The sequence below is a fragment of the Oryza brachyantha genome, chromosome 6, assembly GCF_000231095.2.
Source record: "Oryza brachyantha chromosome 6, ObraRS2, whole genome shotgun sequence".
Lineage (NCBI taxonomy): Eukaryota > Viridiplantae > Streptophyta > Magnoliopsida > Poales > Poaceae > Oryza > Oryza brachyantha.
In genome coordinates this window covers 405,039-419,788 of record NC_023168.2, presented here as the reverse complement: position 1 = coordinate 419,788, position 14,750 = coordinate 405,039, and the positions used below count along the sequence as shown (strand labels likewise).

The following is a 14,750-nucleotide window of genomic DNA, read 5'->3' as shown; positions in this document are numbered from 1 at the left end:
AACAAAAATTTTGACAACACGGAAAGATAATAAACATTAAAATTCTGAAATACACAGTTATAACCACCTGAAGAAAATATGCAAAAGTAAATTTGCATGCCAGTATGACCAACCAAAACACAACATATCTGCAAACAGAATGTTTGTCACGAGTAATAACAAATCATGAAAAAAAATAAGCTCATGAATTATTCAAAGGAACAGGATGGCAACAACTCAAGTAGTACAGTTCACAAATCACAAACAATATTTAAGCATTTTTTTGCGATTCCACAACAACCAGGTTTCCAAGCCACAAACTCAAGGATTTCTAGGTTGTTTAGCAAAGACAATGTAAGGTCAAAAAGGTTCTCTTTTAGTCACTTCAGTGGTCAATTTTTGAATTTTGAATTGATTAGAATATTTTTCCAAGCGCCTGATTGCCTCTAGAATCATTCGAATGATTAGTTTCCAAGCACCTGATTGGCTCTGGAATCATTGTAATGATTGAAATCATGGGAATCAGCGCAGGAATGATTATATTGTGGTACAAATTTTGAATTTTCGAATACTTATATTTTGGGAAAAAAGGGGGCAGTATTTTAGTGAGAAAACTATTGGGCTGCCATGATCAAGATGTCAATCAGGAGAGATCAACAGAAAATCCTGCAAACTAAAAGAAGAGAACCTGGTATAATCGCCTATACTCTCATAAAGTCCTCGTCCAATATAATATCGCTCCTGCAAACAGGAGAAACAAGATAAGTCCATAATTGTATGATGCAGACATGTTCCAAACTATGGTGCAGAATGAAGATATGTATACTTGGTATATCCACTTGAAGAATTGGAAAAACTGTGACCGATCAGAAAAGTTGGACAGCCTGTGACATGCAGGGATCTTGGCCATCAATGCAAAAACAAGTCGAACAGCAGCATAACCACCCAGAACAAGAACATAAATCCGGAAATAAGTTGAATCAGAGTTCCTTGCATTTTTCTCATCCAAGACTTTCCTGTTTGACATTCAGCATTCAAGTGAGGTGACTTACTGTACGTTAAAAAACATAAACAGAATCAAACTGAACACTCACAAATAAAGATAGGTTACAAATGTTGAGACTGCAGTCAACCAAAGGAACCGGATTACTAATCTTGATATGGCAAAACCTCTAGCTGTCTTATATGCCCCAAACATGAGAATAACATCCAAGCAGCCTACAGAAGAAAAGAACCACCAAAGTCAACATAGAAAATATCCTTCGACCTTAGTCCAGATAACAATTAGAAAAGGAGTTCTCCTTTTGCCACTAAGCCGCACATTCATCTTAGTTTAGAATTTTGCATTGTTAAGCCTACATGTTAGATGAACCCAGTGGCATAAATTAGATGCATGAACATTGTGATGAAACAAGATATATTCCCCAAGGTAAGTAGCAAAAGTGAAACTATGAATAAAAAATTAGAGAACATACACTCGATGAAGTTCAGTATGAAAAAGGCTGGACCAGCACTAAGTAATATTTTGATAGTATCAATGTCTATCTTCCCATGGTGAAAGCCAATAATAGTTAGGCACTGCATCAGAAAAGGGGCACTTTTAGCATCATAAAATATTTAAACATGTAGAGTTGAGTATGATATCAAAGCACTGACCTGAAACATTAATAATAGAAAAACCCATAGTCGATGAAAACTACGGTACAAGTGCAGAAAAGTGCGATGCTCAACAAAGTTTGTCTTCCCAGTCTGTAAATACAAAATTAAAAGAGAGTTAAGTGCACATCAATAACCATAATGCATAACAGGGCATGTACAAATTTTCAGTTCATTTCGTTTTAGTCAAATGCCCCTATTTAGTCATCAGTACGACCCAAAATTTTACATAACAAGTTTAATGCCCATGAGTTTGCTACGGATTAATAACCCTACTTCCATAGCACATCAAAAGCCCTTGTCACCAATCACAATACATGCCACACCATTTGTTCCTCTATGATGACTGCAAAAGCTCCACTTTGGCCTATGTCATGCCTCAGCTGTCTTCCACTACCTACATATTGCCTTAAATGGGATTGCAGAGTACACCAAGTTATCATCACATTCACCAACTGCTTCATTTAAGCAATAAACATAAGGACGGGTAAGAATGAAGATTGGACACTGCCTGTTTACTTAGAATATAATCTTTTCAATATTCTTTTCTTTAAGTTATAAAATACTTAAAGAAAGAATGACAGTTCCTCATAAAAATGCAAGTATCATAGCATATCATCTACATCTTTCTTCTTTGCATATATACTAAATCTTAAAACCTACAGAATACAGTTCATAAAAAAGCACCCACGGTCAATTAGCTGTAATGTTCATTTTGAACCCCGGAGGGTTTTTCCACTGCATTTTTCAGATTTCAGCTTTTTATTGTAGCTTAATTGTGACAGTAGAGCTTCTCGGTCACTGGATATAAAAAAAAACATGGTTTTTACATCCTACAAATTGAAGGATTGACTCCAACAAACTTTGGGACCATGTCGCATCAAGAACAGTGACTAGAACTACAGTTGCTAAGTCACATATAAATATCTGATTAGAACGTGGATGACATGATGCTAAAACAGTAGACTCTAGTAAGTGAATGAGATTGCATGATGTCAACATAGGAAGACAAAATGTTATTAACTAGCTAGAGTAAGACTCAACTTGGACTTAAAAAAACTGAGCAATGGAAGTGGTTTATACAATAGGTTTTTTAAGTTGTCTTATTAAAAACCATGAAAATAAGGCTGGCAATAAAAGTGGTGAACAAAAAACAGTCCTAAAAGTAATTTTAAAATAAATTTCTAAAATTTAAAATGGGATGCGGCCTTTTTTAGAAAAAAGGGTTCAAAGCAGGCGTCTGAAGATTGGGGATAAGGCAATCGCCTTAAATCTACAGTCTCTGCTCCCTCCTAAAATGCCATCTCTCTTACTAATTAACCTTCCAAATTATTACATGGGACTCCGATCTATTATCGAAATAAATAAAGTTACACAATCTATCTCTAAAGAAACTAATCCCAGTGGTCACATAGTACAGTAACTAGCTGGTAGAAAGGAGTAATCTCATATGATATGAAAGCACACTGTTGGCTGGTTTTCCTATAGGTCTGCAACTCACACATTGGCCATATTGTTAGTCCTAAAAAACTATGCATGACAACTTACACGTTTCCTCTTAGCAGGCTTGCGCAAAAATTTGGAACCCTCGGTAGGTGGCCAACCAAGATGAAAGCAGGAGCGTGACCTAAATATATGCAAGAGATTAAATATGGTGAAGCAAGAGATATAACAGGAAACAGCACAAAGGCAATGGTTTGAAGAAGAAACCAGAAATATTCATTGAAGTCATCATAATTTCGCCAAGCAGAATGTGCAGCTTTTCCATTATTATTATTACTAGCTTCCTGTATAACACATACAATGGATACAACTTTAATACAGAAGCACAATATCAAGCACACAGTAAGGAGTTGCAAACAACTAGTTCAATTTATCCTTTTAAAAAGAACTTAAATGGTCACATGCCTCAGACCCACCATCCAATTTCAAATGAACTGTACCAACATACTGAGTGCACAGATATAAATAAAATGCAAGGAATTGTTAAACAACAGGTAGTACCAGTAGACTTGGACATGACAAAAAAAAAAATCAGAAACATCCAACTTGATCCAAATGAGGCAATATATTGGGGAATCGCTACTGGTTTAGATCTAACAGAAGCATCATTTAAACCTAAAAGTAATCAAGATAGACCTTCAATAACTGAACATACCGCTGCCATGGTTTGATATATCGGAGTAATTATCTTCTCCAGATATGAGGTGTAAGTGGAACCATCCTCATTAGTAATAGTACAGCTCCTTGCAGGTTCAGCTTCAGATGAATCAAGAATCCCATCAAGTTCCTTTGCCATCTGAAAATACATTAGCAGCATCAGTAAGCTCAGCGCATTGTACAACAGCAAATTGCTAACAAGCAAAAAAAAAAACTATAGTCCTGATGAGCATATACTGCTAAGTAGCACCATAACGTTATCTGATTACTGTATGAGTCAGACAACGTGTTCCTCATAAACAATCTCTGATGTTGTGCCGATACATGCAATGCAATCACTGGGATATTAAATTGAGAACACAGCTACAACATTTTAACGACAGATGCCCAATACAGCCCACCCACAAGGCCCAAAATCAGGAATAAGATGAATTCAGCTGATCGGTCCCAACCACACCCACAGCGCCACCTCACAGTTGCAACTCATGAACCACTCCCCATCCTCTCCCATGTTTCCACCAACAAGTTCTGAGTCTTTTACCCCTATGCCATTAAAAAAGATGCTGGTTACCTGTGTGCCACTAAAATTTTTCCAGATACCTCTATGCCATCCACCAAAATTCCTTTTACCTACATGCCATTCCGTCCCCCTTCTGTTAGAAAAGGAACTCTTACATGTGGGACCCACCTAGAAAAATTACCACCACCGCCCCCAGCCAGTCCTCCTTCCTCTCCTCATCCCGTGCGCCCCTCCCCCCGAGCGACCCTTCCTCCCAGAACCCTAGGCGCCGGCGCCGCCGCCGCCGCCGGACTGGCTAGATCCGGCCTTCCCCCGCCTCGCCGGACCCCCGTGCGCCCCTCCCTCCCGGAACCCTAGCCGCCGGCGCCGCCGGACCGGCTAGATCCGGCGTTGGCCCGCCTCACCGGACCGCCGCCGCCGCCCCCAGACCGCCGCGTGCGCTTCAGCCTCCTCCTCCCTCCCTTGCGCCACCCGGACAGTCACGGTGGTGCAGCCAGCCGGCGGCCAGGCCGGCGCATCGGCCGGCGTGACCGTGCGGCCACCCAGGCCGCCCCCCGCCGCTGTCGGCCTCCTCTCCGCAGCCATCCTGCCGTGCGCCAGCCAGTTGGGCGGTACGGCCGTGCGACTAATCGGCGGCCAGGACAGCCGGCGGCCACGCCCGCGGTGAGACCCCAAGCCGACTCGCCTCCAAATTTGCCTCTTCTTCCCGTGCAGTGAGGTAAAACTTGATAACTTCTAGGAGAACCGATGGTAACTAGACATCGTTACAATTCCATTGTTGACAGCGTTACAACTCTTGTTAGAAATCTAATTGTTTGCAGTTAGAACTCTGAGGCAGTGAGGCAATTTTGGGTCTCAAATATTTTTCTATTCAATCACATGACATAACCATGATTGCATAGGGTTGTACTTGAATTGTAAATTTCCAGTTGATTAAAATGCATGATAATGTTAGCATATTTTCTTCCTGTGCTTAGCATGCTCTGTTGTTTAATCTATGTGTGTGCCACCAAGCCGTCATGCTTAGAATGCTTTGTTTAATCTGCATGCTCTGTAGGATGGATACCGACTTGGGTAGCGAGCCTCCTGACATTTTACAGTGGAAGATTGATACTAGGCAATCAGTTGAACTTAGCATAGACGATTCTAGGCTTCAAACACATACTAAATCTGCAGATAGTGAATCCCTTGCAAACCCAAACCCATCAAATGAGCATGTGGGTGTTGACGATGAATGCTTGTATATTGACATTGGTCCTGAGCATCGAGCACCTCCCATTCCCACTAGTCAATTTGAAGTAGAGGAAGATGAAGTAGAGTCAGATGAATTAGAGGAAGATGACATTGTTACAGATAGAGCCTGCACAGAAACCTGATGCAGACTATGACAAGAAAGATCCTCCTATGGCAGTAGGCACTATGTATTCAGACATGAACGCTTTTAAGTTGGCTTTAGCTACACATGCTACCAAATATGAGTTCCAATATAACATTGAAAAGAGTGACAAAAATCGATACAGGGTGTATTGCAGTGGCAAGAATGTGGGCTGTAGGTGGAGGATTCATGCCACTCTTCTGAGCGATGAAGTCACAGCGAAGGTAAAATTTTTGTAACACTCGGTATGCATGCATTGATGTCTTTATTTTTTAGTAGTAAATAACCATTGATGTCTTAATTGGCAGATCACAAGGAACCCATATGATCATGAGAATTGTCAAAGCACTAGGAGGGCAGGCACTTGTGTAGGAGTGACACAGTTTTGGGTGTGTGAGCAGGTGCTTGATTGGTTGAAGGAAGATGGAACATTGGGTGCCAAACAGCTGAAATGGAGGTTGAAGGAGACCCACAAAATTGATGTGACATACAAGAAAGTTTATCTAGGTAAGCAACTTGCTATGGATAAACTTTATGGACCTTGGGCCAAAAGTTTTGACAACCTTTACAGATTTAAGGCTCAGATAGAGGATACTAGTCCTGGATCCTTTGTTATAATTGATCATCATACCATCAACAACAAAATAAGGTTTAATAGGTTGTTCTTTGCTTTGAAAGCTTGTGTTGATGGTTTCCTAGGAGGTTGTAGGCCATATCTTGCAGTAGATAGTACATTTTTAAATGGAAGGTTCAGGGGCCAGTTGTGTGTAGCTTGTGCAGTTGATGGTCACAACTGGATGTACCCAGTAGCTGTTGGTGTCATTGACTCGGAAACAAATGAGAATTGGGAGTGGTTTATGGGGAGGCTAAAAGAAGCGATAGGCAACCCAGTTGGGCTTGCATTCAGCACTGATTGTGGGCAAGCAGTGATGCATGGGGTGAGTGCGGTTTTTCCATATGCTGAACATAGAGTGTATGTACCATCTAGTACAGAATTTCAAGAAGAGACATAGTGGACAGATTTTTGATGATCACTTGTGGGCATGTGCATATTCTTGGACTTTCATGTTTGAGAGACATTATCAAGCCATGGCTGCAGCCAAACCAGAGGTGATGAAATATCTTCAGGAAAATCACAAGAAATTGTTGACCAGGAGCCAGTTTTCCACATTGTCAAAAGTGGATTATGTTACCAATAACTTGGCTGAGGCATGTTAGTATCTCTATTGTTACTCTCATTGGTGAGAGGATGACACTCAAACTTGGGGCAATTTTCTGTTTACTTATCACCAAATGTCATACCCTTCCCGGGGAGGGTTGGATACATATTTATAGCTGCCTACTAGTCTAAAAGATGCTGTCCTAGAGCATCTCAACAACCTGTCCTAGAGCATCCTAACCACCTGTCCTAGAGCATCCTAACAACCTGTCCTAGATGCTGTCCTAGCAACTAAAAGCTGAAAAACAAGGGTAGGACACCACAAGACCAAGACCAAACAGCCCAAGACTTATTCCTTCATTCTCCCCCTAAGTCTTGTGCGTCGTCTTGTGAGAAAGTTGAGCCATCCCGATCCGAGAGCAAAGCTCAAGGAACTTGATCCTACCAAGGGGCTTGGTAAGCAGATCCGCAAGCTGGTCCTTGGTGTTGATGTAGCTTGCCTTGATGCTCCCTTCCTCCAAGCAGTCTCGAATGAAGTGGTACCTCACCCGGATATGCTTGCTCCGTTCATGAAAAACAGGATTCCTTGCCAGGGCCAGAGCGGACTTGCTGTCCACCCTAAGCTCCACCACTCCAGTGTCTCGGCCGAGGAGATCACCGAGCAGTCGAGCAAGCCAGAGTGCCTGGGTCGAAGCAGTGGAAGCCGCTATGTACTCGGCCTCGCAGCTGGATAGGGCCACCACCTGCTGCTTGGTCGACTGCCAGCTAACGAGGCACTTGCCGAGGAAGAAGAGAATCCCGCTCGTGCTCTTGCTAGTGTCGATATCGCCGGCGTGGTCGCTGTCGGTGTACCCAATGAACTGTGCCTTTCCAGGGCACCTCGGGTAGTAGAGGCCGTGGTCGAGAGTCCTCGCAACGTAGCGGATGATCCTCTTCACAGCCTGCTGGTGCTCCGTCGTCGGTCGCTGCATGAACCGACTAACGTAGCCGACGGAGAATGCCAAGTCCGGCCGTGTGTGGGTGAGATAGCGAAGACTCCCCACAAGACGCCGGTACTGCGTAGCGTCCACCTCCTCCGCCGTGCTGGCCCGGCTCAGCTTCAGCCTCTCCTCCATCGGGGTGAGGGCTGGGTTGCAATCGTTGAGCCCAGCGAGCTCAACTACGCGCTTGGCGTAGGCAGTCTGGCGAAGTGTGATCCCGGAGTCATCTTGGTGCACCTCGATCCCCAGATAGAAGGAGAGGGGCCCCAAGTCACTCATCTAGAAAGTGGCCTTCATGTCTTCCTTGAACGCTGCCACCTCCGTATCCTTGGTGCCGGTGATCACCAAGTCATCAACATAAACACCCACCAGCAGGGTATTTCCTCCATTTCCCCGCCGGTAGATAGCAGCCTCGTGCGGGCTTGGCTCGAAGCCCATCCTCTTGAGCGTGGAATCCAACTTGGCATTCCACGCCCTCGGTGCCTGTCGCAGGCCGTACAAGGCCTTGTGCAGACGTAGCACCTTGCCCTCCTTGCCGGGGATCGCAAAACCCGGCGGCTGGTGCACGTAAACCTCCTCCTTCAAGTCGCCGTTAAGGAACGCCGACTTGACGTCCATGTGATGGATGCGCCAGCCTTCCTGAGCTGCCAGCGCAAGGAGTCGCACGGATTCCATCCGTGCCACTGGGGCGAAGGCATCGTTGAAGTCGATCCCCTCCTGCACGAAACCACGTGCCACCAAGCGAGCCTTGTGCTTGACGATGACTCCGGCTTCATCCCTCTTCAGCTTGAACACCCACTTAAGAGAGATCGCACGATGACCATGAGGGAGGTCAGCAAGCTCCCAGGTGCGGTTCTCCTTAACCGCGTCCAATTCCGCCTTCATCGCGGCGCGCCATGCCGCGTGTCTCTCGGCCTCTGCGAAGGACCGAGGCTCGCCGTCGTCGCACGCAAGGTGCAACTGTTCCTCCAGATCATGAGGCACCAGTCCCGGCACTGGCTGGTCGCCGAGGAGGTCCTCCATCGTACGGTACCGCAGGGGCTCTCCATCATGGTAGGCGTCGATGCGCTCCTCATCGTGTGAGAGCGGAGTAGCGAACTGCACCGGGCTGCGCTCGACGTGAGCTGGTGTTGGTGTGGACGTGCCCGGAGGGGTGGCTGGTGGTGTCGGAGTGCGTGGGGTCGCCAACTGTGGTGGTGTCGGAGTGCGTGGGGTCGCCAACTGTGGTGGTGTCGGCGTAGAGCACGGCGCAGCCAAAGTCATGGCTCGAGAGCGTGGCGCTGCCGAAGTGGTGGGTGCTGGAGTTGGTGGAGAATCGGAGACTGGGGTAGGCACGCTCGGTGAAGGGGAGCTGCCCACTCCCCCAGCTTCCCTGAAGTGGATGTACTCGACAGTGAAGTCGTCATACGTCGGAGTAGAGCCGTTGTCCACCGTCTTGTCCCATGTCCATCCGCGCCCTTCGTCAAACACCATGTCGCGCGCCGTGCGCACACGCTGTGTCGCCGGGTCGAGGATGCGGTAGGCCTTCGAGCCTTCCGTGTAGCCGATGAACACCCCTGGGATGCTCCTGTCGTTGAGCTTGCCGATGTGGCCAAGCTCCTTGGCGAACGCGAGGCAGCCAAAGACTCGCAGGTGGGAGACCGATGGCTTGCGCCCATGCCAAGCCTCGTACGGCGTCCTGCCATCGAGAGCCTTGGTAGGTGAGCGGTTGAGGATGTAGACGGCCGTTACCACCGCCTCCCCCCAGAAGAGAGCCGGCAGTCCTCTCTGCTTGAGGAGGGCTCGAGCCATCCCCACAACCGTCTGGTTGCGCCGCTCAACGACGCCGTTCTGCTGTGGGCTGTACGGCGCGGAGTAGTGGCGATGAATACCTTCATCGGCACAGTACGACGCGAATTCAGCCGCCGTGAATTCGCCGCCGTTGTCGGTGCGCAGGATGCGCAACTTGCGGCCGCACTCCGCCTCCGCAGCAGCCTGCGTGCGCCTGATGGCGTCCGCAGCCTCTCCCTTGCTACCGAGGACCGTCACCCACATGTAGCGAGAGAGGTCGTCGACGAGCAGCAAGAAGAAGCGTCGTCCTCCTGGTGTGGCCGGAGTCACCGGGCCACACAAATCCCCGTGCACGAGCTCGAGCCGCTCCTTGGCTCGGAAGCTCGTCTGATGGGGAAAGGGGAGCCGCCTCTGCTTCGTCAACACACAGACGTCGCAGAACTGCTCCACGTGGTCAAGGCATGGCATGCCTCGCACATCTACTTGGTACTGAGCCGCTTCAGGGCCTCGAAGTGGAGATGGCCGAAGCGCTCGTGCCACTGCCACGCCTCGTCGTCCCGGCGGGCGACGAGGCACACGGGTTGTGCTACCTGCACGTTGAGGATGTAGAGTCGGTTGTTGCCTCTGGTTACCTTGACAAGGAGGCGACCACGGCGCTCCCCGATCTTGCGCCGATCCTAAATCCTCATGACTCCGTTCTTGATCACCACGCATGAGCCTTTCTCTTCTTCCAGCTGTCCAATACTGATGATGGAGTTCCTCAGCGCGGGGATGTAGTAGACTCCGGTGAGCAGCCTGTGCTTGCCGGACTTGGTGGTGAAGATGACGGAGCCGGTGCCCTTGATATCCACGCCAGAGGCATCCCCAAACTTGACGAAGCCTCGGACGCTGGGATCAAGCTCGGTGAAGAACTCCCGTCGACCGGTCATGTGATGGGTGGCCCCGGTGTCGAGGACCCATCCATCAGTCTTGTCGTTGGAGTCGTCGCCAAGAAGGGCTCGTGCCTTCGGCTCTTCTAGGTGGAGGAAAGCCGATGCGGCCGGTGCCGCTGGAGATAGCTCGATGCTTGCGTGTGCCAGGAGCAGGGCTGGTTCTTCCTCCACTTGTGCGGCGTTGGCTTGGCCTTGTCGTGGTTGTCGGCAGTCCTTGGCCCAGTGGCCAGACTTGCCACAGTTGCGACAGGCGTCGTCTCGCGTCGGCCTACGGTTGCCGGTGGTGCCGCCCTGGACGCCTCCGCGGGCTCCACCCCGGATGCGTCCTCGCAACCTGACCCGGACGCCTCCGCGCCCCTTGTGCAGATTGCCGCGCTTGCGGCCGCCTACCGAGGAGGACTCCCCCTTTTTCCCATCACCCTGGCAGGCCTCCCACTGCTCCCGAGTGAGATGGAGCTTCCCGCCAATGGTGATGGGCCCGGAGAGGGGCTGTGGCTCATCGCCGTCGACGACCTTGAGGCGACCAATCGCCTCCTCGATCGTCATCGTGGAGAGGTCCAGCAGAGACTCGATGGAGCGGGCAATCTGCTTATACTTCTCTGGGATGCAGCGGAAGAGCTTCTCGACAGCTCTCTCCTCGTTGTAGGTGTCGTCGCCGTACTGCACCATCTTCTGCAACAGAGTGTTGAGACAGAGGGCAAAATCATCGATGTCCTCACCTGGCTTGAAGGCCAGGTTCTCCCACTCCTTGCGGAGTGCTTGCAGCGTGCTCTTGCGGGCGCGATCGCTGCCGATGCGTGCCGCAGCGATGGCATCCCAGGCCTCCTTGGCAGTCCGCTTTTGCGAAAGGGAAAACTGCATCTCGGATGGAACTGCAGCGATGAGGGCATCTAGCGCCCGTCGGTCTTCATCGTAGTCGACGTCGCCATACCGAACTGCCTCCCACATGTGCCGCACCTGGAGCCTCACCCTCATCACCGCGGCCCACTCGATGTAGTTGGTCTTGGTGAGGGTAGGCCACCCACCACCGGGACAAAAGTCCCTGACCACCGCTTGGATGCCGTGGTAGCCATGGCGCCGGTCAGGAGAGGGAGAGTCGCGCTGCCTGTGAGGGCCGCGCTCTCCGTAGATCCGGCCGCCATCACCGGGAGGGTAGCCGCCGCGACGTGTGTTCTCTGGGTTGCCGCCAGCACACCTGCGCCCATCTGGGCTACCGTTGCCGCACGCGCCCTCGCTTGGGGCGCCGTCGGCGGATGCGTGGTCCCCTGGACCGCCGCCGCCATGGGGGTGGGCTGCTGCCCACCGTATTGTCCGCTCCCGCACCCTTCCTCTCGCCAGCTCCTCAAGGTCCCTGTCGGCGGTGATGTCGCCGACGATGGAGCCGTTGATGCTGCTACGCAAGGTCTCAACCTCAGCCTCCGCCGCACGTTCTGCATCTTCCGCCTCCTCTGCTTCTGCCTCCGCCCTGATCGCCGCCAACTCCGCTGCTGCCAGCCTTGCTGCCCTTGCTGCTGCTGCTGCGGTCTGTGCCGCTGCTCGCCTGCGCTCTTGCGCTGCAGCGAGCTCGGCGTCCTGCTGACGTCGTGTGCTCGAGGCGCCCGAACGCCGAGACTGTCCGTCGGACATGGCGCGCCTCCGGGGGGCTGCTACGTGGAGAAGGGAAGGGGAAAGGGGAAGGAGGAGCAGCCGGTGATGCTGCTGTTGATGGTGGCTGAGTGCTCACTCGAGCTTGGGAAGGGGAGGAGCAAGAGATGTTCAACCTACAGGAAAGTGTGGCTCTGATACCAGATGTTAGTATCTCTATTGTTACTCTCATTGGTGAGAGGATGACACTCAAACTTGGGGCAATTTTCTGTTTACTTATCACCAAATGTCATACCCTTCCCGGGGAGGGTTGGATACATATTTATAGCTGCCTACTAGTCTAAAAGATGCTGTCCTAGAGCATCTCAACAACCTGTCCTAGAGCATCCTAACCACCTGTCCTAGAGCATCCTAACAACCTGTCCTAGATGCTGTCCTAGCAACTAAAAGCTGAAAAACAAGGGTAGGACACCACAAGACCAAGACCAAACAGCCCAAGACTTATTCCTTCAAGGCATTCAATAAATGGGTAAGCTTGTCTACTTTAGCACTTTCGTTGCATTGTTTTTCATATTTGCTAACATGCGTTGTTTGCTATGTTGACAGGTAAAGGATCAGAAGGGCCTGCATCTAGATGACTTAATGGATACCATTAGACGGATGATCTCGATTAAATGGAACAACAGAAAAAAGGTTGCCCAAAAGTTTGGAAAGATCTTGCCTCATATAGTGCAAAAGTTGAGAGGAGCTAGCTATAACCTTGACATTGAAGTAATCACAAGCTCACCTGATGGCATTGCAGAAGTTTGTGTTAAGGGAGGTTCTGCTAGTAGCTTCAGGTTTGTAGTAAACATAACTGAGAGGACATGTTCATGCAGAGCTTGGCAAGGGTCAGGAATACCATGCAAACATGCCATTGCCTACATCACATCAATCCCTGGGGCCAAACTTGAAGACTACGTGGATGAGTGCTATTCAGTTGAGGAATTCAAAATTGCATATGCAGGTTCTGTGCCCTCTATTCCTAACAAGTCCATGTGGCCCAAACCCACCCATGGATTCTTCATGAATCCTCCATTGCTTAAGTCAACTGCAGGAGGAAGGAGGAACAGGATGAAACCAGCTTTGGAGGGAGGAAGTAGTAGGAAGAAATCAGGCACAGAGGGAGGTACTGGCAAAAGGCAACATGAGTGCCCAATATGCCACCAGTTAGGGCACCATTGGTACACATGTAAGAATGGCAATCCAGATGACATAGCTGCGTATGAGGCTGAGAGGTAGACTTTCGACAACACTTCATGCTTACTTATGCAAAATAACAATTTCCCATACTTTATTTCAGGGGTCCACCCAAGAAAAGGCTGAAAAAAGCATCTTCCAGTAACAAAGTGACTAGCATTGTTGTGGCCACTCCTGGATCAGGCATGGTATTCCCCCACAATGAGGAGGTGGACAATGCTACACATAAGCCAAAGAGAGTGAAAAAAGCTGCCAAAAAGAAGGGGCCACCAACAACAAGTACTGACAATTCAGTGACTAGTAGGTATGGGTGATCTCTTTATCTCTCACTTTCACCTTTCCTTATCTTGTCATTTACAACCTCACCGATCTCATTTACAACCTCACTTCCACTTTTTTCACCCAAGGTCTGCAACTGGATCAAATGACCCCTTTGCTCTCCAAATTGGGCACCCTCTAGTTGTTCATGAAGACATTGCATCCTATGAAGTCTCTCCACAGACAATGCAGACACCAAGGAAGCAGCAAGCTGTCATGAAGAAGTGTACACCAAGGAAAGTTCCAGTTGAGGTGGCCAACCCATCCAGTCCAGCTTCTAATACCAGAAGCAAGAAGAAACTCCAGCTTGAATAAATTATGTGGAGGAACTACTACTTTTGATGTAATTTAAGACATGTATGGTTTGGTGTGATGAAAACTAGTGAACTACTACTTTTCATGTGGACATTTTTTGTGTGGACTAGGAATATTTATGTGTGGACTTACTGTGGTGAACTACTACTTTAAATGTTGGTGATCTTGTTATGTGTGGACTTAGTGTGCTGATGAACTACTTTATATGTTGCTCATATGAACTTGTTGTGGATGCAATGGTCATGCCCTTGTTTTTTGTTGGTGTGCAATGGTCATGCACCTGCTTTTATCTATTGTATTCCCATATTTTTCTAATTTATTCTCATATTTTTACTGTTTTATTCAGATAATTTGGGCATTTTTCTGTTTTTTAATTATCCTGATTTTTTGCAACTTTTTTGGATTTATTTACGAATTTTCTTTTATTTCTACAATTTTCAGGAATTATTAGCCAATTTTCCTGCATTTCTGTGAATTTCTAGACATTTCATAATTTAATTACGAATTTTCTAACTTATTTCCTTATTTAAAATTAATTTTGTCATTTTCTAATTTTTTTACTGATTTTCCATATTTATTTACTGTTAATTTATGCATTTTTCGGATTTTTTGAATTATCCTTATTTTTCCGAATTTTATGGTTTTATTTATGAATTTTCCTTTATTTATACAATTTTTCAGATTTATGAGCGGATTTTCCTGAATTTTCTAAACATATTTTAATTTAGTTATGGTTTTTCTTACTTCCAAAATAATTATGTTA

General features: G+C 47.9%; 1 protein-coding gene across 1 annotated transcript in view; it reads right to left on the bottom strand.

Annotated features, from left to right (window-relative positions):
- The window catches only part of LOC102701919 (callose synthase 10), a 35,313-nt gene that overhangs the window by 14,064 nt on the left and 6,499 nt on the right, over positions 1 to 14,750 (bottom strand). Inside the window, exons 10-18 of the mRNA XM_006655639.3 lie at positions 3,794 to 3,934; positions 3,346 to 3,422; positions 3,184 to 3,262; positions 1,636 to 1,728; positions 1,455 to 1,557; positions 1,074 to 1,197; positions 806 to 995; positions 668 to 720; positions 68 to 128 (exon numbers count right to left, since the gene is read on the bottom strand). Coding sequence (XP_006655702.1) covers positions 68 to 128; positions 668 to 720; positions 806 to 995; positions 1,074 to 1,197; positions 1,455 to 1,557; positions 1,636 to 1,728; positions 3,184 to 3,262; positions 3,346 to 3,422; positions 3,794 to 3,934 — 921 coding nt within the window. The remainder of the gene's footprint in view (positions 1 to 67; positions 129 to 667; positions 721 to 805; positions 996 to 1,073; positions 1,198 to 1,454; positions 1,558 to 1,635; positions 1,729 to 3,183; positions 3,263 to 3,345; positions 3,423 to 3,793; positions 3,935 to 14,750) is intronic.